Source organism: Chelonia mydas, chromosome 7, assembly GCF_015237465.2.
Source record: "Chelonia mydas isolate rCheMyd1 chromosome 7, rCheMyd1.pri.v2, whole genome shotgun sequence".
NCBI lineage: Eukaryota > Metazoa > Chordata > Testudines > Cheloniidae > Chelonia > Chelonia mydas.
The window spans coordinates 39,663,813-39,690,881 of NC_057853.1; the positions used below are offsets into that span (position 1 = coordinate 39,663,813).

The 27,069-nt window shown below is 39.7% G+C and overlaps 1 protein-coding gene across 17 annotated transcripts in view; it reads right to left on the minus strand.

The window, feature by feature from the left end:
* The window catches only part of ATP2B2 (ATPase plasma membrane Ca2+ transporting 2), a 708,548-nt gene that overhangs the window by 314,556 nt on the left and 366,923 nt on the right, over window positions 1–27,069 (minus strand). For all 17 annotated transcript variants that reach the window (XM_043550962.1, XM_043550952.1, XM_043550956.1 and 14 more), the window contains one exon: window positions 12,769–13,253. In XM_043550962.1, coding sequence (XP_043406897.1) covers window positions 12,769–12,967 — 199 coding nt within the window. In that variant the 5' untranslated portion in view covers window positions 12,968–13,253. The remainder of the gene's footprint in view (window positions 1–12,768; window positions 13,254–27,069) is intronic.

Consider the following 27,069-nt stretch of genomic DNA (forward strand, 5'->3'; position numbering starts at 1 on the left):
CAGCAACAGCTGTATCTAAACAGCTATTCCTATGATACAACAGACACACAATGCAGCGAATGTAGCCACAGTTTGTATGGGCCGCTGAGTTAGAGCTGCTAATAAAGATGGGAGAATCTATACCATTTTGCCTGCCCTGAGGCAAGGACAAGGCAACAAGTTTCTGGAGAGAGGTTCTTTTTTTTCTCTGTCACATTGGTAGTTTAGCAACTTCTGTTTAACAAACTTTCAGATTGTTTCAATGGCGTCAGTGAAAACAGACAAGCTCTTATGCAAGTTAGGCCAGATTTTATACCACAGGTAAAACTGCACCTCTCAGTGTGGAGCTGCGCAAGAGAAAGCTCTACCTCAGTGGCTTCCTGTGGCTCTGCCACTGGGAAGCTGCTTGAGACTCTGTGGAAACTCTGCAGGCAGAGTATCCGTGGAAAATGTAGTAGAATAGAACATTGCCTGGCTTTCCTCTCTAGGTCTGCACTTACAAACAGATCTTCTGGAGGACCAACTCCGGTAGGTGAGAGAGACAGAGCTCTTCCTCAGGTCCGAGCATTGCAGCTAAATACAAGGTGGAACAGATAGTTTAGCATAAGCAGCTACCACGTATTCTAAGAGACCATTCAAGGTCAAGTGGCCCATTAACACCCCTGCAGTCATAGGACAAAAATGGGGGTTACTGGGTTACGTATTGTTGCAATACATTCCAGTTTCCTTGTTAAGTCGATGATTTTCAGTGTGCACTAAATGCCCCCAACAACAACTATGTGGTTGAAACGAGACAATCACTACGCTCTTGAATGAACTAACACAGGAAAATTATAAAAGACAAAAACACCGCAATACCTGTGGGTGAACACTTTTCACAAAGCCGTCACTTCATATCTGACCTATAAGTCCTCATCCTCAAAGGAAACCTACACAGCACTTTCAAAAGACGAGCTGGGGAGCTTACATTCATAACTTTGCTAGATGCTAAAAATCATGGTCTTATAAAGACACTGGATTTATGGTTTATTATTTATATATATTCATAGCCATTTATAATGACAAGGAACAGTCATTTAGCCAGAGCAATAAAACGAGAATGATGCTATCAAACTGATGGTTAGGGCACTCGCTTCGGGAAAGGGAGACCCAAGTTCAAGTCCCTGTTCTAATTATTAATTATTTATACAAAGTGGAACAGATTCCATGGGCCAGATTGAGAGAGAACCTCACCAGAATATCTCATTGCCTGGTGACTAGAGTGCTCTCCTGCAATATGCGAGACCAAGTTCAAATCCATGCTCCACATCAGCTGTGGTAGGGGGGAATTGAATCTGGGTCTCCCACATCCCACTGTCCTAACCACTAGGCTAAAAACTATAAGGAGATCACCACCATAGTTTGCTGGGCCTGATTATCTACTGACTTACAGCTTGTGTAGTCATTTAGACCTGTGCAAAATGGGTGTAAAATTCTACATCTACCTAATAATCATTTTGCACAAATCTATGTGTCTACACAAGATGAAAAGTAGCAGAGAATTTGATGTGTCTAGGGTCAGCGTTGTCTGCATATATTTAATGTACATGGATTCATCAAAGCAGACAGGCATAAAGTAAGAGAAAGTCATCAGATACTACCAGCATTCTTTCTGTGAAAAAAACAGGGCAGTGATGAACTCGCTGAACTCAATGCTCAACAATTAATGCAACAAATACAACCTTTAGAAACATTTTTGAAATATTGTCTCACATTTATGCTACCTACCATACATGTCCTATTAAAGTTGCTTGAAATTACCTTATTTTTTAAGCACAGAAGCAGTAGCTAACATAGATAATTTGCTCCAAAAGGAACCGTGATTCAGTTTCCCTAATAATACCTTCAGTTCAGAGCACACTGCCCATGCATAAGACAGACCAGGAGCAAGTAAGATAACCAGTGAGTGGGAAAAACCAGCCTGAATACTTACATGAATAAATTAACACTAGCCTCAGAAAACTTGACATTGTCTCATGTAACAAGCAAGGAGACACTTGCTAGTTTTCTCCTTTACCCAAATTTCATTTAAAGTAATAAATTCTAAACAGTTCTAAACAGAACCTTTTAGTAGATAATTTCAAATGTCAAGCTAGCAGGTGAGCTGGCTTATATTGACTTTAAAAGCCCCATGGAGAAAGTGCACCTTGCACTATTTGTTTAGTTTCCCACAACAAAGAGAGCAAAGCCAAAGTCAGTCAGCAAATGGCATGACATTCTGAAAACAGACACAAAATGAGCAATCAAATCTTATCACTTTGGGGGGAAAAAAGCCATTCAGCTGAGATGCTTATGTTTGGGTAACCTGAAAGAACGTTTGCTGTTCTGCTAGCTAAATAATAGAAGTATATCAAGATAAAGAAAATACCTACAACTGACAAGAATGCATTCACATACCCCACCAAACCATTAGAAACGCAGATCTCATCTTGTCAATATATGATCGGTATTGTAGACCAATGACGCAGGAGGGTCAGTGGAAGACCATGGGATAAATCCCACCCTATTAACCTATCTCATTTCAGGTACTAATCTCTCATCTAGACAAGAGTGCATGGCCTGGATTCACCCCCTGAACCCAAAGCTGTGCAGGGAAGACACCCCCCTATTCTGAGCAAACTACAACCCAGGTGGTGTCTTCCCTTCCCCTTCCACCATGTGGCCTTGGAGGCTAAACAGCAGCAAGTAACCAGCAAGTTTGTACCCAGTAGGAGCAAAAGCACCCAAAGCAAGGACCTCCGGACATGGAGAGAACTATTCAGTTTTGACTGGAATTACTCTGCTCTGTGCTGACTGAGTGTTTGTTCCAACCCTCCCCCACCCTCAACATCTCTTCATCTCAGCTTCATTCCAAACCTGCCCCATCCCCCTTACCTCTTGTCTTCCCTTTTCTTTCCATTTAGCTGATCCCCTCCCAACTATACCCAGGTCCCTCTCCACACACCATCAAAAATAATGGAACTAACACGGTGTTTGCCACCACCACTTTGTTCAGTCTGCTTGTATGTCCTCCTCCTCACCTGACCCTGTGTCTGTCTGGTCTGTTTAGACTGTAAGCTCTTCAGGGGAGGCACTGTCTATTGCTCTCTGTTTGTACAGTACCTACTACAATCGGGCCCCACTCCTGGCTGGTCCTTAGGCACTACCAGAATAAACATGATTAATCATAATAATGTGGTCACAATTTGAAATGCGTGGTAGACAGGTACTAATTCCTCACTAGTAGAAATTTTGCCGCTTTGGATGCAATAATGGAGCGTGACAACTCCGTCCCCATAATATCCACTGCTCTAATACTTACGTTAAAAAATCATTTATACAGGGGACAATAACTAATTTCTGTGGGTCATAAATGTATTCATGCTGCATGACTCAAAGAGAAATCCACTTATCACATCAACAAAGGAACACTGAATGTCAAATACCATTTTACAAACGCTAATCTCACCAACTTTATACACAACTCATATTTTAAATTTATCACTGTGATGCCTTTTTTGGAGGAACAGAGAGAGAAAACAAGCTTGTACCTGAGCTAGAGATAGGCGCCAAAAATACCCACTCACTTCCTAACTCCAAATTAGGAATAGATTGCTAGCATAGACCTCCAGTTAATTGGCATTGTGAGGTATTTACAATGAGTATATAGATTTCAGTTCAATCTGTAATTAAATTCCACTTCATGGGAATTTTCAAACACTAATTAAGCCTGCTGCACTTGAATATTTGTGACCCTGCTTCTAAATAATGCCAAAGGATAGAAATTCAATGTTAAAATACACTTTCTTGTTCAAATCCCTATTGGTTATGCAAAATGCATCAGCAGCTATCCATCCTCCAAACATCAACACATAAAAGAGCTTCAACAGGCTATGAGGTTGAGAGATAGTGGTTTCAGTTATTAATCAAGTTTGCTGCCCCATGAGGCAGTGGGCTCTGGGACAGAATATACATTTGGGTGACTGGGCTCACAACTAATGGTGACCAGTGGAGTGGTCTCTAACTTTGAACTTCTCAGATACCAAAGCCAAAGGCTGATCAAAGAAAATGTCATGCTGAAATCCAGAAGGGATTGATCGGAGAATAAACTGTGGGTGAGAAAATAGCAGGCATGAGGGTTTCTCAGAAATTTATGTCCAATTGGGAGGGCTCTGTTCTGGTGCTTGCTAAGAACAGGGATGTACACACAATATAACAGCTCTTTTGCAATATGATGAGACCTCCCTAGTCTAGATCAAGAAAATGGCCAGTCATTAGTCTCCCAAGAATATGTGAGACTGAAATAAGATACTATGTGCTGACAGACTGGCCTGAGACATTACACATAAAAGCAACCCCAGGAGACTCATCCTAGACAACACATCATTATCAGTTAAGCCTGGGCTGTTTAGGAAGTAGAGACAAGTGTAAACAATGAATCGTAACTACATCCTGTTGGTTTCCTGCTGTGTTCCCTATTTCTGTGTGAATATGTACTTGTATTCTTTGAACTCCTGGAAAAGCCAACCTGTTTGTATACCAGCTTACTGCTGATGCTGAGCTAAGAGATGGATTTAGCTTCTGGAAACAATATTAAAATGGTTTACATGGGCTTTATAGAAGTTAATTTTCTTCTGCTGTTACGTGTGTGTGTTAAGTGTAACATTTCTCATACTGCAATTTTAAAATGTTCTGTCCCACTAGAGGTGTGAACACTGCCTGGGGAAAGGGTCACTGGGGCAAGTGGCAAGTATAGCACAGCTTGAGAAGTTTTAATTTGCAGCAAATATACTCGAGATGTGCTGAGTGTTTAAACACAGGTTTTACATCTCCAGTGAAGCAGTCGCAGTTACTGTAAAGCTGCTACAGATGGTACTAACAGTGCCAATATCCTAAGCAGGAAGTGTCCTTGAGGGAAATGTCATAGGTTCTACCCACTTAGCCCCACTCATAAATTTAAGCAAGCGCTAATGGTCAGCGGAAGTTGAAAGAATGTGTATCGGGGTATAATTTGCCCCCCAGATTAAAGAAATGGACTGACTGGGATTCTGAGCAGCATCAAATTCCTACATATATTATTACCGACTCTGAGCTCTACTCACACAAATAGTGTATACTCCTGTCCCAGGGGTGCCATCTGTCTATTCTAAACAGCATGTGCTATATAAGTTCCCTATGCATAGACTTCTTCCTGAGCATTTTTTTAACTGTTATCAGATGTCATTCAAAATCTACTCTGACACTTCTTTCCCAATATGGCCTTGGGTCAGATCCAGTTTCTCCATAGAACGCATGTGAGAAGAGCCAGATGAACAGTAATAATCTGGTTTCTCCTTTCCATTGTGGTGAATGGAAGGGGAGCACAATCCAAGGATCCAGGTTAGGAAGGTATAGCAGGGTAAGTGGCAACTCCACTGTATACCCCTCTACCCTTTTCTCTTGCCTCCTTCTGGAGGTATCAAGGCTGAAAAAATGGATGCTATACGCTGCATTGTTTCCACGCACAATACCATAGGGAAACCTAGCACAAGTTAATGGTGCCTGGATCAATATTATCTTGTAGGGGGTCAACTTTTGCAAGGTAGAACCCAGCAGGAGAGTGCACGTCAGCAGAGATCAGGCCTATATTGCCATGAGTTCAAAAGGTGACTGGGAGAGTCCAGCTGCAGAAAAAAAACAGGGCACCCAAGCAGATGGCTCTTGTCTCCAGCACGTACTGTGGGTTTTGGGGGCAAACTTTCCACCCTCTGACACAAATAACCTGGAGGAAACTAAGTGGAAACTTCCAGAATCTTCCCACCTTTGGTAGGCAGCATTAACCTACAGAGGAGAGCATTGGCCCTTATGTTCCCAATGAATTCAGCTCCATTATCACACTGAAGGATGGTAGGGATTTGCAAAGGAACTTAATTTAGTTTTGGATAAATTTGTATTAAATGCCCAGACAATTCCAATACACTTGGGGTAGTATTCACAAAGGGGGCTTCGGCACCCAACACTCAGCTGTTCTACTGTGTATAGATAATTAATCATTAATTGGCACAGGAAGACTGTAACCTCGGTCTCCCACCTCCTAGGTGAGAGGTCTATAAAGTCATTCTAACTCTCTGTCTGGCCCAATGAATATTTAACTATTTTACACAGTGGAACAGTTTCAACAGGAGAAACTGAGTGACACTCCTGCCCCGCCCCAAAAATCCTGTCGCCCTGTGGTTTGGGCACCGTCTGGGGAGATGGGATACCCAAGTTCAACTCCCTGCACCACAAAGCAGGCAGAGAGAGACTGAACCCTGGTCTCCCACATACTGGATGAATGCTCTAATGACCAGGCTAAAGATTATAAGTGGGGTGTTGTGTCGGTTTAGATATGCTCTGAGCACACCTATCCAATTGGGCTCCAAAAGCAGCACAGGAAAGGGGGACTCCTAGTTTGTGAATCACACTGGGGCTTAGGAGCGAGTTAGGTACTGAACAATTGGGCAGTGTCAGGACTCAGTGCGCATGCCCAGCTGCTAAAAGTTAGTCACCTAGGGGTCTTTAACAGAGGAAACTTAGGAATCCAGGAATTTTAGGTGCTTACAATGTTAGACGGCAGATGAGCAGGTGTTCTGTGAATGCAAGCAGGGCCTAAATGTTGCAGTTAGTCATCTCCAGTGGCAGTTAGATGCCTGTGTGCCCCGGTGAATCCCACCCTCGGGTTCTATGCGGCATCTGAACAAGGAAAAGCAGCAATAGTAAATGGGCATGGGATACTTCAGTTCTGATGAGCAAAAATGCTCAAATTGGAGTTCCCTCTGTTGAGAAGTGCTGCTGGCAGGACATCCTCCGTGAGGTCCAGTTGACTTGGGAACGTGCTTTCCCCCACTTGTTACACTAGAGCTCAGACTTTTAAAACCTTCTGGACATGGTGCAAAGTGCAACTGCTTTCTTAGGTGGGGTAGGAGTAGGGGTCTAAGGAGACTGTTAGAAGGTGGTTTATTATAACTGGAGGTGCGGGGGGGGGGGGCAATCAGTTTATCTATTAAAGTGGTCATAGAAAAATATGAGGCAATATGTGCTCTATTTAGGCACAAAAAGTTCCAACATACTGCATATGATAATGTGAACAAAGTTAAACATGTATTTAAAAGTTAGTCCCTTTCTCTACTTGTCTGAGAAAATAGAAGTTTAGTATGTGAAAAGGCTAGGAAACATGCAGAATCAGACCTTACTTCACTGTGCTAACTGGGAAGGGCTTTGGCAGCAAAAGAAGACGGCTTTCACTGTTTAAAGCCCTGCTTTTCTTTTAGATACATGTATGTACATACACAAATCAGGGATAGGATATGAACATCAAGTCTGAATCCTGCATGTGTGTTGGCAAATAGGCATGAAATAAAAATGATTTTCTGAAAACACAAAAGAAAGGAATGAGTTAATTAGTGCAGCAATCTGTAAGGAAAACATGCATGGGCATATCTTTCACTGTCTTTGAGACGCTGCGCTTGGGTTCTGGAGCAAGTATTTTAATTAAAATATCACACAATTTTCAGAAAGTCACCTAGTACTTAAAATTAATCTAGAACAGCTGTGTAAAATGGTCCTCAAAAGTTTAAATATCTAGACTTTTACATTAATCTTGATGTTAAAAAACCTACAATCCTGCATAGAAACTGTCAAACTTTCAGCCAGCTCAAACAAAATCAGGCACAAACAAATTAAAACTCAGCCTATGAATTACTAATTCCTTCCCTTTCATAATCTTCCATTTGCTCTGTTTTTGTCACCATTTATGGTGTGTCAGATTTCACTACAACAATTTCTTAGAAGCCAACATTTGTTTCCCTGACACTAAAAACTAGAAAGGTACATATAGTGCTCATTGAAAGACTTCATTGTTTTCTTGACTCTTTCTGTTGTATAATGTATCTTCTAGTTTTTTATGCTAACCTTGTTACAGTTATCTCCCTCTCTTCCACTGTTGCCTTATATTTTTCTAAATTTTGCATCAGTGCATTCCTAGGAGCATTCCTTCCCATTCTGTGGCAATTTCAATTGCCGTACAAATGTCTAGCTTCCACTTACTTATCAGTTTGAAGGTTTTAATTTTTTGTAAATCAGTCTGGTTCAATACTAAACTTCTGTATTAAAATAATTTTTATTTAAATAACTTTTAACTTACATTACTGTTCTAACATTTAATTATTCAGAGTACCTTTGAAAGGATTTAGAACTGATGGAAAACTCATGTGACCATATTTTAACGGAAACAGGCTGGAGCGTCTCCACTGGTTTATATACCGTAAGTCTCTGTTCCGGCTTTGCTAGCTTTGTTTGTTGGTCTCTCCTGTTTTGTGGCACCAAATAATTGGTCCGTTTTGTTACACTGTTGGTTTTTGCTCCTTAGTGACTCCGTTTGAATATTTTAATAAAATTATGTAAGGCTTTATTGGATTGTCATAACTAAAAATTAAATAAACCCACACTTGTTCAGCAGCCACTGTCAATTTATATCTGCTGTATAACAACCACCCATTTGAAAACAAAAACAGTGGGGAAGGAGGTGCAAGATAAACATTACACAATTCCTTAGCAAGAGGATAGTTACCGTACACAAAAGCTGGTTTCTGAAAATGAATATATGGTTAAATTGCACATTGATTCTTTCTGCTTATCATAGTCTTTTTACAGAAGAGACGCTGCTAGAAAATGGGGTGATTTTAGTTTTGACTGTTAAATCCAGAGGTGATTAAAATCCAGGTGCCATTGACTCAGTCTTTAAAGTTTGGGTCTTAAATGGGTCTTCAGTTTGCACCAACCCCATTTCTAAAAGACTGATACATCAGATAATTACTGTACAGCAGCTGACAAGCTTATTCTCTGGTGCTGTAACACCATCGCTAAAATGTAACATCTCTTGGAGGTGCTGCTTCAGACATGACAGCACAGATATTACCAAGGCAACAGCTGCTTCTCTAGATGGATGTAGAAGTGAACGAGATAACACATGCATCAGTATTAAAGACACCTTTTGCTTTTACATTTCAGGATCTTACCTCTGAAAAACTGTCTCACATGATTTCTCACTTAAATAATTAATATATTAATTACTATTAAAAGGAATGGATAGTTTTGCTGTTCTCTGAAGAAAAAATGTCTTGCATATCTTATATTAGCGCACACTACATAAAATGTTCGATTAAATATATTTATATATTAATTTCTGGAAGGAATACATCTGATATTCTTCCAGCTAACTCAGCACATGGTAACAGTAGTCTTTCCTCCTTCCTAAGGTATCATTACGCTTGAGGTGGCCTCACAGACTCAAATTCCGTGTAAAGTTATACAACTATCAACACAGAGCTGTTCAACTGGTTCAGATGGTGTCTTGTACACTGACAGATAGCTGGGTGCTCCTTGATTTTTGTACCACCATGTTAAGAAAAACTATTTAAAATATTTTAATGAAAATTAATTTGAGCTCAAGCAGGGACATATTTGTATTTTCCCCACAGAAAGGGTTTTCATGGGCTTTTCAATAAAGCCTAAATAGTAGCTTTCCAATACAATAAAGCCATACTTTATAGCAAGAAATTCCTTAAGAATAATGAGAACAAGGATCCACACCACATCTACAGTTAGGAAACACAAGATCAATGAAAATGTAAAGAAGAGTCTAAAGAAGACATGTAACTGACAAAATATATTATATGTTCACTCGGTATATCTTACTATATTAATCAGTATGCTCTGTCAAACTCTTCTTAGCATTAATATATGAGGTTAGATATTTAATAACCTGAATTCAAAAAGCACAAGAAAGGGTATGTACAACAGTAACAACAAGGGTTGAGTTATATTTGCATTGTCTAACTTAGGTGCCATAATTTCAAAGGCTTTAAACCAGACCTCAAACAGCCACTTTGAGTTTAAGTGGTTCTTCCTAGCAGGGTGTAGGCACTAAATCAAATATCAACATGGGAAAGGTATAGCAGACAAAATTCTTCACTAATTACACCTTATAAACTTCCTAATATGATATCATACAGGCAAATAGACTCAGGTCAGATATATTTCAATATGGTGAAATGTCAAGTGTTAGCTTTCAGGTGAAATTTTTCTATCAGCTCTTACACTTATTCAATACACCATGAAAATAAATTGAGTGTTGTAATGTTGAGGTGGTACTTGCTCCGTAGATCTGTGCATGCAGAGTAACCACCACAGCCCTCTCATGTAGCCATGCACAGGATCCTCACCAACCAAAGTTTGTGGATCTTGTAATGGAGAGGAAGTGGCCTGGGGTCACACAAGCCCTGCAGGGAATCTGCAGCATTCAGCAATGTGAAAATGTCCTTTGGGGATTTTGAGGGCGTGGCTGCTGGTAGAGGAAGCTCAAGCAGCATGGGTGTCACTGAAGGTAGGCTGGCTGAATCTTTGGGCTGCAGAGCCACATGCTTCCGTACAGATTGCCCTCAAGGGATCTGTGGCATCCAAGGATGTAACTTGTTACTCATTGCAAGAAAGAAAACTCCATGGGATTACCCTCTGAAAATGTATACAACCAGCTTGGCAATTTTCTGAGCTCTTGGTCCTATTACTATTCCAGGTGCATGTGAAACTCATGTCCATACGAACAAACTCCATTTTGATTGTTTCCTTCATTCCATAGCAAAAGAAGATCCTATAAAATGTCATCTTAATAGTGTTGAATGCAAATGACAGTGAAGAGGGATACAAGTTTTAGTAGAATGCATGAGGCTCTATTTTTAAAAATATATTTAAAGTTTGACCTATCACTATCCCTTTGAAGTTTGACTTTTATCCCCAACTAGATAGATTCCCAGCGTACAAAGCCCTCTCTGCATGTATTCAAAAATATTTCAATATAGTGTACAATCAGTCCATAAAAAGAAAAGGAGTACTTTTGGCACCTTTGAGACTAACAAATTTATTTGAGCATGCATCCGATGAAGTGAGCTGTAGCTCACGAAAGCTTATGATCAAGTAAATTTGTTAGTCTCTAAGGTGCCACAAGTACTCCTTTTCTTTTTGCGAGTACAGACTAACATGGCTGCTACTCTGAAACCAATCAGTCCGTAGTATTCCCACCTAAAAGACATGTTTCCAAGCCACAAGTTTAAAAATAAAGATCAAAATTGAGGGCTTGGGAAATGTTATTTTATATGAAGTATCACATGCAGATTAATAGTGGAGTCAGCATACCATATTACTTGGTTCCATGCAGTCTGTCTGGGTATAAGGAATAATGTTCCTTTTGTGTTTCATACTGTGCAGAAAAAGCAATTAACAATTCCATCCAAGTATGCATTAGGCTAGGCTTTCAGCTGGTTAAACTGACAAAGCTCCCTTGAAGTCCATGATGTTCTGATGACTTGCTCAAGCTACAAATCTGGTCCATAAAGTTCCACAGATATTTAACGGGTGTACTGAGTTATGTATCTCAGAGGTATTGCCATATTTGTATATTAGCACATACTGTACTACACCAAGATCTTCTCCACAGTATTCCTGTTGCATTGTTTCTTCTACAGTACATCATGATATGTGAAGGTTGTGGTACTTCTAGAACTTGCTGCTCATTTTTTGGTAGTTTTGCCTAGTAAATCATTACTAAGCGGACTAAATCTTTATCGTAGTGCCAACACTTGACCATAATAGGTAACTGAAAAGCAGTATGTGTAGGGCTAAGAAGAATTTATTTAAGACAAACACTTATCTATTTCCCGAAGACTCTTTTCCTTATGTAAGCTTATAATATCACATTACATGATATTATAATAAAGTGACATGCTTATCACTAAACTAATACTTCAGGAATTTCAGTAATTAGTTCCTTACTCATGTCGAAATGACTAATTTTAAAAGGTTACTTAAAAAAAAAAGAATCAGACATTAAACTAACTTCTACCTCTGAAAAAGGGGGGAAAATGTTAAAATGAATGAGTGGGTCTTGGTGGCATTACAAAAGAAGACAAAGACAATGAATACTATAGCTTCAAAGACAGTGTTATTAACCTAATGTGTTCCTTTCTCTTTTAGATATGAAAATACATTTAGCATTAAATGCTATGGGCAATTTATGAGAATAGACTATTGAATGATTATGACTCAGCTTATTAAATGGAGGAAGGCCCAGTGTTGCAGTTACCAATAGAAAAAGCAAATACTCATAGTCAAATAGTAACCTAAGCAAAATTATCTACGGTATTACCAGAAGTCAAGGTAAGTCATAAGAAAATATATACTGTATATTGCCCTTTTGACCAATTTAATATCCATAACCTAAAAGTTCTCTTCATACCACTAGATACCTGTATAGAATAACAATTCCTTCAAAGTAATTCTCCTCTTGCGCCCCAAAAAATATCCACAAGTTAGAGCATCCTCAGAATGCAAATTTTCTTTTGCTATAAAATTGGAGCTGAATTTCTCATTTAGTTATTTGTCTGCTATTTAAAATGGAATTAGCACATTCACAACTTGAATATGCAGCCTTATTTTTACACTCTCACACTAGCTTTAACAAGTAGCCATATTTGACAAGCAGGTTGTCTAGGTCTTTATTCATTTCCCTTTTCAGAGGTGTTTTTCCTTTGTAGTGGTATACTGTCATTGTTGGGAATAACAGAAGTGCTGTATGAATCCTAGTTCAGAAGGGAAGCAAGATTACCCCCTCCACCATTTACTTTAGGTGGACGTCCTTTATATGAATCTCACCACCCAGCACAACCCCTGACTCAAATGAAGAAAGGGAAACACATTTACCTTCTGTTGGTGATGTCTGTAAATGCCTGCAGAGGCCCTCTGTGTCCCCATACGTCTCCTTAATTTTTACTACTGCTTCTGTTCCTCTGAGTTCCATGAGGGAGCGCAGCTCCTCCAGCGAGCACCCAAACTCTCCTGCATGGTTGGCCTCGTTTCTTTGGTTCTTGGTATAGAAGTCGCTGTTTGTCATGTCACCCATTGTTGCTGATTGTATTGCTCCACTCTGTGCACCAGACGGAATTTTAAAATTGCTTCAAAATAGCAAGGGAGGAAACTCAAATTCCAACCTAAGGGATTAAGAAGAATCCAGTGGGTGTTCAGTGAACTCAGTGGAGAATGCCTCTGATGACTGAGGTGTCCCTGACCAAGTGATAGTCCGCAGGATGGCTGCTTTCAAGGCTGCAGACCAGCTCCATTCCATTCACCATTTCCCATTATGCTGCACTCAGGCTGTAGTATCTACATGGTCATCTCTTCCTCCGGACCTTTGGGATCAAAACACAAAGCACATGTTAGAAGAGTGAACCTAAAAACTTCAGAAAGAGCCTTTGAACTTCATTCTCCCAAACGTAGTCCTTGATTAAAAAAAAGCTAGATACAAGAATCTGCACGTTGCCGCAGTTAGTCACAGCCGACCCCAAAGACTGATACTGCTTAGCTGTGTCATACATAAGGCTCTTTCCAGCTACAGCAGCAATAGCAGTGTTCCTTACTTTAATCAAGTCCCAAGAGCGCCTGCTAAATGAGATGGCTCATGAATATTAATAAGTAAGCCATTAGTCCAACAGTCTAGATGTGCCTCTGGTATGTGGCTCTGGTTCATACTGCTATATCAATCTTTCATCTGAAAAGAACAAAACACCCATGAAGGACTACAAAGTAATAAAAATTAATTGAACACTATTACTTATGCCTTCATCCATTACATAAACCATTTTTCAGCACAATAAAAGTAAAATGGGGGAGGGGGGAGAAAGAATAGGAACATTTTCATTACCAATCCAGAATACATTTAAATAAATTAAGCATTGCAGCTTTGTCAGATATGAAAATAAACACACCCAGGAAAGGAGATAAAGCACCTGAGTGCTTCAGGCTAAACAATGAGCACTGTCTCTCATAGGAATGGGAAGGTTTCAGTTTGCTTTCCTTCAGCACTAGCTGCTGACTCACCAACACATTTGATAGCTTTGGCCTGAGAGCTACAAAGCATTCAAATAAAGAAAGGACTGTACTTATACAGGGTTTTTAACATGCATACTCCTGAAGAGTCACATTTGGACCATCTGGAGACCAACTGATTACTTTCTAAGCCAGCCTTTAAAATCTGCTCTCCTTATGCAGAGTCTAATGAACTTGGTTGAAATGCTGTTGAAACCAGCTATTATACTTTGTCACAGAGTTTTAACAGAGATTAAAGGTTTCTTTTTTGCCTGAAGTGGGATAGTGCCTGTTCACTGCCTAATCTATAGACCCCTGAATATTTCTCACATGACAGAAAAGGTTTGAGTATGGTATCAGATTAATGAATGATGGACCTCTGACTGTCAGAGTGGATTTTTTTTTAAGCAGCATGCCAGTCACAAAGAAATGAATTGTTACAGCAGAGTGCATGCAAAGGGAAGAAGAATGAACCAACTGTTTTTAACCCCCCACCTTTACATTGTCAGGACAACCTTAATTTCATGCCTACATACAGCTAATATCGCTACTGGGCCCACTGAAATGAGCGTGTTGCCATTGATTTCAAGGGGATAATGTTATCAGTGTTTAATATTTCCTATTTGCCCACAATTACATTATCCGTTTTGAGGCTGCTTAACACACTAGCTAAAACATGCAATATGAACCTCTAGCAAAAAATACATGTCATTCCTTTGAATTTCACAGAATATCAGAGCATCAGAATTTTAAATTGCCACAGCACAGAATCCAGGTAGTAGTCAAATGTTAGATCAGAGTTGTTCTTCCCCACCCCATGCTCATTGTCAAATTTCTGGTGGTGATAATTCGGCAATGCAGCACTTCATGTATTCTTTTGCAAGCCATAGGAATTTGCCAGGGAAACTCTGTGTATGTTGCACAATAAACACAAAGGTAAAGAGAAATTGGAATGAATAAAAAAAGACCTTTTATCCTTCAAAATGTAATAACTGCATCTTCAGAAGATAGGAGGTATCCTACTTTCTCTCACACACAAGCTGCTATGGTTGCATGCAAAACAGTGATTGCAGCATCAATTTAATTACAGATACCTCAAAACACAGCAAGTTCAAAAATACCTCTATTTGTGAATCTAATAGATTTTTTTCTGAGGGAGTGGTAGCCAGATTTGGATAAAATGGTAACCAGCTCAAAACATTGTTTGGGTTTGATTAAAAAAAGTTTGTAAAATAGAGAGGAAAAGTTTTGTATCCCTGCACAACATGCATGATCCCAAAAGACAATGAACTCCAAAACTCCCACTGCTTCGAAAGAGCAGACATCAGCACTTCTTAGGATCTGGCCATTTATGGTTTCATCTATGAATGGATGAAAGCCAGGAAACCTCACCAGATAGCATGTTAGTGTTTGAGCTGAAATATCAGCCAAAGAGGGTGACATGAACCAATTTGGGTTCAGTAATGAAAAAGAATAATTAAAAAGACAGATTGTTACTTGCAGACAGGCACAGAAATGCTATTCATAGAATGTGTGTGTCTAAAGAATTTGACCACCGGGTATCACAGCACCAGACATAATGTAAAGAACCTGCAGCATTTACATAGCAGAAAGCTCATTGCTATTTTTTGCTTGTTTGTTTGTTTTTCTTTCTTTCTTTTTCTTTCTGACCAAGTCCTTACAAGTGGTTCATGAAACTTCAAGGAAATCAATTATTAGTTCCCTTTGATGAATACCACCTACTGTTTTCATAAGTAATGCAAAGTGTATTAAAGCTGGATGTCAGATGTGTCTGTCAGAGGATTTTTCTCTGTGGGATGTTTACAGTAATACTACTGTCAAGCAAAACACACTTTTTAAAATCATAGCACCATCACTATGTATTAATATTTGTTCCTACTCTTGGAAATGCCACTTTTGTCATTTGTCAGACAACATTAGCCAGGGATGTTGTTCCTTTGCATATGATTGAATCATCTGCCTGTTTAATTTTTTATTTGACTTTCAATTAAATATTAATCAATAAACCACTAAATTGAGAGGCGTACTTCCATTAGCGCTCAAGCAAAAAGTATTTCTAAGTTCATGTGATCTTTGGAATTCACCCAGTGGCATGACACCAAGGAAATAACATCCCTAGTGTTTTTCAAAGGCAGATGGTAAAATATAGAAAGCATAAAGCATGATTAATATTATTCACTAATATTCTCTAATCCTGTGGAACAAGATATAAAGGCTTCATTTCATCCTGGAATATTTTATGAAAATTCTAGGAATTTTGCCAAGTGTATGCCAGTTGAATGTGACTGATAGATGGGCCACCTCATCCTTACTGAGATTAATAATTCTTTATCAAAAGCTGAGAAATCCAAAACATGAGATCAGTATAGTGGCATGACTCCCAGTGGGGCTCCAAGATTTGTAGGTTCAAAATGAAACTCTTCATGTGAGCTGAGCAAAATTCAGAATTTCCATGCCACGGGAAATTCCAACATTTCCATATTTGGTTTCATCCTGAAACAGTATGAAAATACAAATTTTTTCATAAAACAAAATTCTGAAAAACAATTATTCAGAAATGTCAAAACATTCTGTTCTGCCATTTTTGATTGAAATGAAACACTGACATTCCTTAAATTGGATGTTTTTGTTTTGTTGAATTGACCTAAAATGATTTTTTTCATGTCAGATCAACAGTAAACTACATTGCTCTTGCCTTTTGGGAGTTGTAATTTGGGCCCCCATTGTCTACTATAGACTGGGTTCCCTGGAGGACAACATCTTCAACAATACAATGCGGACTCAACTTTCTACTCTCAGTGGTGTCTCAGGGAATCACATGACTGGTTCTGGGAGATGTAGTCCAGCCAGGGAGCCTGATGCCTGTGTGTGTCTGTGCCGCATCTAGCACAATGGAATCCTGATCTTGGCTAGGGCCTGTAGGCAAAGCATGCTCTCTAGAATGTGCTGCAGACAGGAAGAGACAAGCTCATCAGAGTCGATACATTTATACTGAAAAATTAATGCCAGACCTTTATATGTTACATTCTCTCTCTAGTCTAAGACAACTGCTTTTTGTCCGCTTGATATTTTTTTCTTATTGAATAATCTCTAAAAAATGTTAGACAAAATTTTTAAAAATGCAGATTAAAAGCGGTCACTTACAGTGGTTGAAAACATTGGTTGTAACACATCAATCTAATGTAGCACCTTGTTTATACGTAGTTCAGGTAGGAAAAAGACTTTTCATTCTTACTGCCAATATCCACTACCAAAGTTTAAATTTAAAGTGTAAATAATCATTATTTTACTCATAAAAGAAATGTAAGACAATACCTTCATGTTGCATAAGGCAATGTAACTCTTGGATTGTTTGTTCTTCAAAGGTAACACAGATTTTTGCTGTGTGACTACACTGAAACCAGTGATTTTTTTAATTCTTATTTGGAAAGGCTTTGCCTTGAGGAACAGCCATTCATTCCTGCAGCACCCCAGTCAAATATTTTTCAGTTTCCAATTGTCTGAAGGCAATACATGCCAATTAAATAAGAAGTGATTTGGATGAACTAACTGCAGGCCTGCTGGGAAAACTATCCTTCTATTTCCTAATCAGTAAAATATCATCCCTGGAAACTTGTAAATGTTTTGATAATGCATTAGAATGATGCCTATGTAAATATCATTGCCAAGAATGTTGGTAGCCTGATTTTTGTGGAGTTCCACTGAAATTAAACTGGTGTAACATAGTAGTAGATCAGCCAAGGGTTTGCCATTTCACAGAACAAGGATCATGAAATCCTTGTACTCAGTGAAGGTTTGGGACAAGCAAGAACAGCGCACGATCAATCCCAGAACTAGGGATTTATCAAAGATTTGGCTGTATTCACCATAAGATCTAAGCTTTCATCTAAAACAAAATAAGTTCCCAGTCCTTCTAGTGGTGAATATAACCTTGATAGTTCAGAATGATGGATGTTTTGTCTGACAGAATCCACAGCAAGCCAAACTAATAAAACACACTCTGAGAAGTACAAGAACACTCTCTCATCTTAAAAGGATATTAGCTTTGAAACATAATTATCAGGAGCACACTACATGCAGAGGAAACTAAGGAATAAGACTCACTGAATGGAACTACTTTTTCACTTTCACAAATGCGTATTCCTGTTTGATCCCTGTCTGACGACCCAAGAGTGGATCAAGAAAGAGAAACGGTCTTTGCAACTAAATATGCTCTGGAATATGCTTCATAATATGCTTCATAATGGCATCTCTACATAATTTATTGCAAATTGAAATTCATAAACAAACTGGTAAATAATTCATCCATATTGAATACACCACGGTGGCAAGCATTACAAACAAAAACCTAGTGCAAAAAACTTCACATACCTTTATATCTGAGATGCTGAAACTATTTCTTATTCTAAGGCCATGTCTACACTACCACTTAAGTCGGCAAAACTTATGTCACTCAGGGGTGTGAATATTACACACAGAGCGACAAAAGTTTCACCAACAGAAGCACCGGTGTGGACAGTGCTGTCAGTGAAAGAGCTTCTTCTGCCACATAGCTACTGCTGCTCGTTGGTGGTGGTTTAATTATGCCAGTGGGAGAGGTCTCTCCTGTAGGCATAGAGAGGCTACACGAGAGATCCTACAGCAGCACAGCTGATTGTTACAGCTGTGTCACTGTAAGCTCTCTAGTGTAGTCATAGACTAAAATGGAAATATTACATTACCACATCATACTGTCAGAAGAAAAGTTTGGTAATTTTTTTTTTAAGCAGTGATCACTTAAGTAAAGGTTCTTCAAAACAACAATAAAGAAATTCAAGAAGTAAGGAAAAAAATAGAATACTAGTTTAATCCCAGACAACCAGGCAAATACTGTTGTAATGCCCAAAGTAACAATTCCTCTGTCCATTCACCATGAATCAGTGTCTCTGCTCAGTATTATAAAGCTGCTTTACCTAACAAATAAAACTATCAATCTTTTATAGGTATTTTTTGGATCAGTTATACTCCCCTACCCATGTTTTGTTAAAAGAAAAGGAGTACTAGTGGCACCTTAGAGACTAACCAATTTATTTGAGCATAAGCTTTCGTGAGCTACAGCTCACTTCATCGGATGTAGCTGTAGCTCACGAAAGCTTTTGCTCAGATAAATTGGTTAGTCTCTAAGGTGCCACAAGTCCTCCTTTTCTTTTTGTGAATACAGACTAACACGGCTGCTACTCTGAAACATGTTTTGTTAATCATTTTTCTTTTATTCTAGAGGCAGATATTGCTAGAACTATGATCCCAAAGAAAATTTTCCTCAGTTAATGGGTCTTACTAAACATGAGCAATTTCCTAGTGACTATTAACCCATGTAAAAAGAAAAGGAGTACTTGTGGCACCATAGCCCTGGCCTACACTAGGACTTTAGGTCGAATTTAGCCGCGTTAAATCGATGTAAACCTGCACCCATCCACACAATGAAGCCCTTTATTTCGACTTAAAGGGCTCTTAAAATCGATTTCCTTACTCCACCCCTGACAAGTGGATTAGTGCTTAAATCGGCCTTGCCGGGTCGAATTTGGGGTACTGTGGACACAATTCGACGGTATTGGCCTCCGGGAGCTATCCCAGAGTGCTCCATTCTGACTGCTCTGGACAGCACTCTCAACTCAGATGCACGATTGTCTGCCGTTGCTCTGAAGCAGGGAGGGGCAACTGACGACATGGCTTACAGGGTTGGCTTACAGGGAGTTAAAATCAACAAAGGGAGTGGCTTTACATCAAGGAGTATTTCAGGCAGGACTTCACGGAGGGTTCCAATAAGAAATGGTGCACCTAAGTTATTGTTCTTATTGGAACAAGCAGGTTGGTCTGGCCTCTGATTGATACATGGCTAGATTTACCTCGCTGCACCTTCTCTGTGAGTGACTGCAGTGTGACCTAGAGGAATGAGTCTCCTAGACGGGGCGGGGGGGGATTGCAAATGGGTACAAAACAAATCTGGTCTATTTCTTGTTTTGATACACTCCATCTATCTTTTACATCTTTGGCTGGCAGCAGAGGGTGCAGAAGGACTGCATGCCATCCTCATCTCTTGCCTGCCCGGCAGAAGATGGTACAAGAGGACTGCTAGCAATCCGTATCGCCTGCCTGCTCACCATAAGATGGTTCAATAGGACTGACTGCAGGACTAAAGAGAATGACTTGATCAAGTCACTCCAAATTTAGTCCCTGCGCCCATGTCTGCCCAGGCGCTCCTGATCGACCTCACAGAGGCGACCAGGAGCACCTCGGACATGACGATGACGGCTACCAGTCCTACTGTACCGTCTGCTGCTATAAGGCAATGGGTTGCTGCTGCTGTGTAGCAATGCAGTACCACGTCTGCCAGCACCCAGGAGACATACGGTGAGCTGAGCGGGCTCCATGCTTGCTGTGGTATGGCGTCTGCATGGGTAACCCAGGAAAAAAGGCGCAAAACGATTGTCTGCCCTTTCTTTCACGGAGGGAGGGAGGGAGGGAAGGGGGGCCTGAAGACATGTACCCAGAACCACCTGCGACAATGTTTTAGCCCCATCAAGCATTGGGATCTCAACCCAGAATTCCAATGGGCAGCGGAGACTGCGGGAACTGTGGGATAGCTACCCACAGTGCAACACTCCGGAAATCGACTCTAGCCTCAGTACTGTGGAAGCACTCCGCCGAGTTAATGCACTTAATGCACTTAAAGCATTTTCTGTGGGGACACACACACTCAAATATATAAAACCCATTTCTAAAAAACCGACTTCTATAAATTCAACCTAATTTCGTAGTGTAGACATACCCTTAGAGACTAACAAATTTATTTGAGCATAAGCTTTTGTGAGCTACAGCTCACTTCATCGGATGCATACAGTGGAAAATATTGTGGGGAGATTTTATATACACAAAGAACATGAAACAATGGGTGTTACCATACAGACTGTAACAAGAGTGATCAGGAAAGGTGAGCTATTACCAGCAGGAGAGCGGGGTCGGGGTGGGGGAAACCTTTTGTAGTGATAATCAAGGTGGGGCATTTCCAGCATTTTACAAGGACAGTAGGAGGGGAAATAAACAAGGGGAAATAGTTTTACTTTGTGTAATGACACAGCCACTCCCAGTCTGAGCTGTAGCTCACGAAAGCTTATGCTCAAATAAATTTGTTAGTCTCTAAGGTGCCACAAGTACTCCTTTTCTTTTCACCATTCCTGATCACTCTTGTTACAGTCTGTATGGTAACACCCATTGTTTCATGTTCTCTGTGTATATAAAATCTCCCCACTATATTTTCCACTGTACGCATCTGATGAAGTCAGCTGTAGCTCACGAAAGCTTATGCTCAAATAAATTTGTTAGTCTCTAAGGTGTCACAAGTACTCCTTTTCTTTTTGCGAATACAGACTAACACGGCAGCTACTCTTAACCCATGTACTAATCCTACTTATCTAGAATGACTGCCAATCAGATTATATATACAAAAATAAAACTGTCAACGATAAACAGAGCCTTTTCCCCTTTCTGTAACAATATAGATGGGGAGAACTAATAATTTAGGAAATAAAATGATCTATGGTAGCTGTTTACACTACCTATCCATTTGAACCAAATAGGATACAAGGTCTAATCCTGCAACCCGTACTTTCATGACAGGTCCCAGTGAAGTCAATTGAAGTACTGACATGATTAAAGACTAAAATAAATGGAACCTTTTCACTGACTTCAGCAGGGTCAGATTAGGCTATACAAGTGAAATCTTTGACTTCAATGGGGCCAGGCTTTCAATCAACGTTCATAAGGTTTGTAAAGGTGAGACACGCAAGACTACTGGTAAGAGACTGAATTTTCTTTACTGTTGCCAGTCGCCTGACATTGGTCAGGATTAAAAAAAACATTAGAAGCCTTGTCATGTGACAGGGGTCAGTTTCCATTGACTCCAGTGGCTGTCGTAAGTGACTGCAGAATTGGGTGGTAATTTAATTGTGTTAAATCAGTATAAAGACTTAAACATATTTAAGAGAGATTTAACAAAAGGGAAAAAATCCTGTTTTTATGCAAAAGCATTTTTCCCTAATAGGATCTGTACAGGTCATACATTTTAGAAAGCTGCTTTTCCCTCTCTAATTTCTTGTAACCACTTTACTACCAAGAACTTACCTCAACTTCTTTGACATTCATGGATAAATGAGGCTATCAGCTTTGTACTCTCCAGAGACGAAAAACCTGCATTACATAGCAGTAACTGGATTTTTCTTATTCAGTAACCACCTCCACAGATCCATACTTTTTAGAGTTGTACTTTACAACCCATCAAAGAATTGTAAGGCACTGAACAATGACCAATTCCACACCATATAGCCTTTTATAATTCATATTGTTTGTAGCTACATCACTATAAACACGAATACCAGTATAATGCAGATGTCTCAATAAGAGCTCATTTTCCAAGTATGTGTCTGGTGACAGACCCAGACCAGTGAGGTACAGGAGTCTGGTAGAAGGCAAATATACTGGCCACTGGATGAATAGTTTTCTGTTCCCTCAGTGACCAGAGCAGGGGCTGCACTAGAGCAATCAGGAACCTGCTAGAACCAATTAAGACAGGCAAGCTAATTAAGACACCTGGAGCCAATGTAAAGTAATGCACTTTGGAAAAAATAACCCCAACTATACATACAATATGATGGGGGCTAATTTAACTACAACTAGTCAGGAGAAAGATCTTGGAGTCATCGTGGATAGTTCTCTGAAGACGTCCACGCAGTGTGTGGCGGCAGTCAAAAAAGCAAACACGATATTAGGAATCGTTTTAAAAGGGATAGAGAATAAGATGGAGAATATCTTATTGCCCTTATATAAATCCATGGTACGCCCACATCTTGAATACTCCGTATAGATGTGGTCCCCTCATCTCAAAAAAGATACACTGGCATTAGAAAAGGTTCAAAAAAGGGCAACTAAAATGATTAGGGGTTTGGAATGGGTCCCATATGAGGAGAGATTAAAGAGACTAGGACTTTTCAGCTTGGAAAATAGGAGACAAAGGGGGGATATGATAGAGGTACATAAAATGATGAGTGGTGTGGAGAAAATGAATAAGAAAAAGTTATTTACTTGTTCCCATAATATAAGAACCAGGGGCCACCAAATGAAATTAATGGGCAGCAGGTTTAAAACAAATCAAAGGAAGTTCTTCACACAGCGCACAGTCAACCTATGGAATGCCTTGCCTGAGGAGGTTGTGAAGGCTAGGACTATAACAGAGTTTAAAAGAGAACTGGATAAATTCATGGAGGTTAAGTCCATTAATGGCTATTAGCCAGGATGGGTACGGAATGGTGTCCCTAGCCTCTGTTTGTCAGAGGGTGGAGATGGATGGCAGGAGAGAGATCACTTGATCATTACCTGTTAGTTTCACTCCCTCTGGGACACCTGACATTGGCCACTGTCGGTAGACAGGATACTGGCCTGGATGGACCTTTGGTCTGACCCAGTATGTTATGTTCTTATGTTCAATTAAGAACATACTAGAATCAATTATGGCAGGCAGGCTAATCAGGACACCTGGTTTAAAAAGGACCTCCCATCAGTTAGTGAAGGGCATGCAAGGAGCAGGGAGTGAGAAGGCATGCTGCTGGAGGACTGAGGAGTACAAGCATGATCGGGCTTCAGGAGGAAGGTCCTGTGGTGAGGATAAAGAAGGTGCTGGGGGAAGGCCATGGGGAAGTAGCCCAGGGAGTTGTAGCTGTCACGCAGCTGATACAGGAGACATTGTAAACAGATGCAATCCACAGGGCCCTGGGCTGGAACCTGGTGTAGAGGGCGGGCCCAGGTTCCCCCATCCCCCAAACTCCTGACTGGACACAGGAGGAGTTGATCTGTTCTGTGAGCAACACCAGAAGGGAAGGTCTAATTTAGAAAGGGATCTGGCCTGTCTCCGACCCTCTAGGTGGGACAACAGAGACTGTGGAGATTGTTCTCCGTTTCCCCCATGCTGGCCAGTGATGGGGTTAGCTGAGTGAACAGCAGGTTTGAGAATCTAGCAGAAGTGGCCAAACTGAGGGCTGCCATGAATCTCTGAGGCAAGCAAATCTGCCAAAAAGCGTAGGACCCACCAAGGCAGAGGAGGAACTTTGTCACAGTCTATATAATACTGTGCAGCAGAAAGGGTGTTAGCTTCCCAGACTCATTAAATAAGAGATAAATTGATGAAAATAAAAAAAAAATAACTAAAAATGGTTTCTATAAGAAACATAACACTAAACTCAAATGGCCATATCCCTGAGCGGACCCAGGTGCAGGGCCCACTGGCACAAGCTTCAGCAGTTTTGGAGGTTACGGCACCAGAAAGCCTTCATAACTACCCTCCACTGGGAGACCCAAAGGGGGCAGTCTTGGCCAAGAAAGTCCTGTGGTCCAGAGACACACAGAGTCATTGTACCCCCATCAGTAGTATCTCTAGGGATGGCTTTTTGGAGTCACAGATATGAACTAAAACTAATTCTCCCTTCCCCATGCCGCCCGCCCCAACAAAGCAGGAGCCATGAGAGAGGATCAGAGTGAAAACTCCAACTGAACTCCTTCAGGATGAAACACTAGAGAAGTGTGGGATTAGCTGGCACATATAATGTAATTTGCACATCCCTGTGCCAGTTTGGTGAAAATAGCCCTCCTGGAGACCCAATTCAATGGGCAAAATCTCAGATTTTTATATATAGGGTGACATCAGGAAAAATTAGGCTATAAAACAAGGCATTGTATATCTTCAACCCTCTGACTGTAGTGTTGGACATGTTGCAGATTTGTTGTTTGCCAGTTGGTTTCAACCTATTTCTTACAGATTTCTAAGGCAGAAAAAAACCCTAACCACCAACACCATTTTATAATTTAATTTATTACCAAATTAAATACAAAATTACATCTGCAAATCAGTAAGACCAAACCTCCAGTATGTAAAAGAATTTAAGGAACATATTTCCTCTAGTGGATTTTTCACCCATTGAGATCAATGACACAATTCCCTGCCTGTAATGGGGCAGGATCAAGTCCTTTACCTGCAGTTATAGGAACCATATAATTAAGTAAACTTGTAGTAACACGTATGATATTTAACTTTTTTATTGATCATTTTCTAATAAAAAGTTTAATATTATGTTGAGGTCCATGACAGGATGAATTTGGACCACAATGATTCAAAAACAACATCAGTGGAAAGTTTAGATTTACTACATGCAAAAACCTAAACAAAACAGGTTAATGCCTTGTTATTTTCCTTTGTCTTGTTAGAAATTATTAAAATATAAAATGTCTATTACCCTAATGAATGCAGAGTTTCAGAGGAAATTATCTGGCATCTTCATTTCATTGGTCAGATTTGAGTAGGTTCTTTTGATTCACACTGCAGTGTGTTTGTGATAAAGAAACCATCGCCCTAAAGTGTTCTATTTCAGAGGATTTTGGCAAGGTGCTGTTGTACAGCATATTTTACACTCCATGTTTCTGACAGCTGATTGCATCTGGTTTTAATCGAGCAAATCCCCAAAATCTCTTAAAGCAAAGGGTTTATCTAGTTACTTGCAACAAGAAGGGTCTTCAACTTGACAGTTATTAAATATGACAGTCTTCCTTTATTCAGTACTCTTTCAATATTTTTGGAACCTCTGTTCAGTCACTGTTCACCAGGAACACTAACCTTGTTTCTTACTGTAATTTGTGTGTTTTACTAATTTTTTTATTACAGAAAGACGGTTAGAGTTGCTATCTACACTTCATACTTTAAACATAACTCAAGTTTTAATAACTTAGTAAAAATGAACATTTTTCCTGATAATTAAGTGCAGAGCTTTGCCTCATTTTACCTTTCTTTTTTCAGATATTGAATAGGTTATTGGAATTATTTTTTATTTTTAAAAAATGAGAATTATAAAAATATATCTGGTTATGAATTAATGATCCATTAGTTATGATCTAATAAGAAATTGCCAAAGTTTGCCCAGAATCCAAACCAAGTGTTTAAGTTTTGAAACAATTTGGATAACTTTTCTCTTTCCATGTGTGTCTGCACTTCCTAAACTTATATTTGCAGTTATATCAATATGTTAATACCCCTAAAGAGGCTTTTCATGTAACTTTAAATGTCACTAGTTTAAGGTTATTATACTGGTTATAGTTTTGTCATTCTGTGAAACTAAAATGGTTAAAGGCATTCCATTTATTTTTAAGTTTACATAAAAAGCATCAGTGAATTTGAGAGCATTTTCTACGTTGGATGAAACACAGAAAAAACTTTGCTTTCCAGCCCCAAAGCAAAGTGGAAGAGACTGAGCCAATTGGAATTATGATCTGATTCTGATGAACCATTCTTTTACATTCAGAATTTTAAAATTGCCATGATTTGTGTATAGGGGAGAATGGCAGAATACTAACCTAAGCAGATAGACTGAAAGCTGAGGAAATCCAAACTTTTCCCCATAAACTGGACTGGGCCCATCCTGTGTAATTTATATCTAGCCCATCCACGTACGGTGACCAGATGTCCTGATAAAATTGGGACTGTCCCGATTTAGTTCTTTGTCCCGCGTCCCGACCGATGCACGGTCGGGATGGATTTGTCCTGATATTGCGGCTTTAGCTGCTCCGGCATTTTTTTTTTTTTTTGCTTCCCCCATGTGTCCCGATATTTTGTCCATTTCATCTGGTCACCCTACATCCACCTGTCAGTGCACAATTGTCTGGCCCAATTTTATATGACCGAAGCAATGGGCTTCCATTATTTCACATTAATATATTATTTCGTTATAACCACAACTACTGACAAATGTATCAGATACTCATTCTTCATTATTCTATTATCATCCTGTCACTCCTTCAGATGACCCTTGTCAATCCTCTTCCTCCCTGCTGTCCATTGTCTACAAAGATCATAGATGTTAACATCCTCTATTTATCATTGATTTTCCCTCTCTCTCTCTCTCTCATTCTTTCCATAACTGAGTTACTTTAGTTGCCTTTTTTTTCAGCTCCTTCCAATACTGAATTGCCCAGAATTAGAAGCAGTACTGTACTATAAGTGAGGACTTATTAGTACCATATATAATTTTTTATGATGTGATGCTT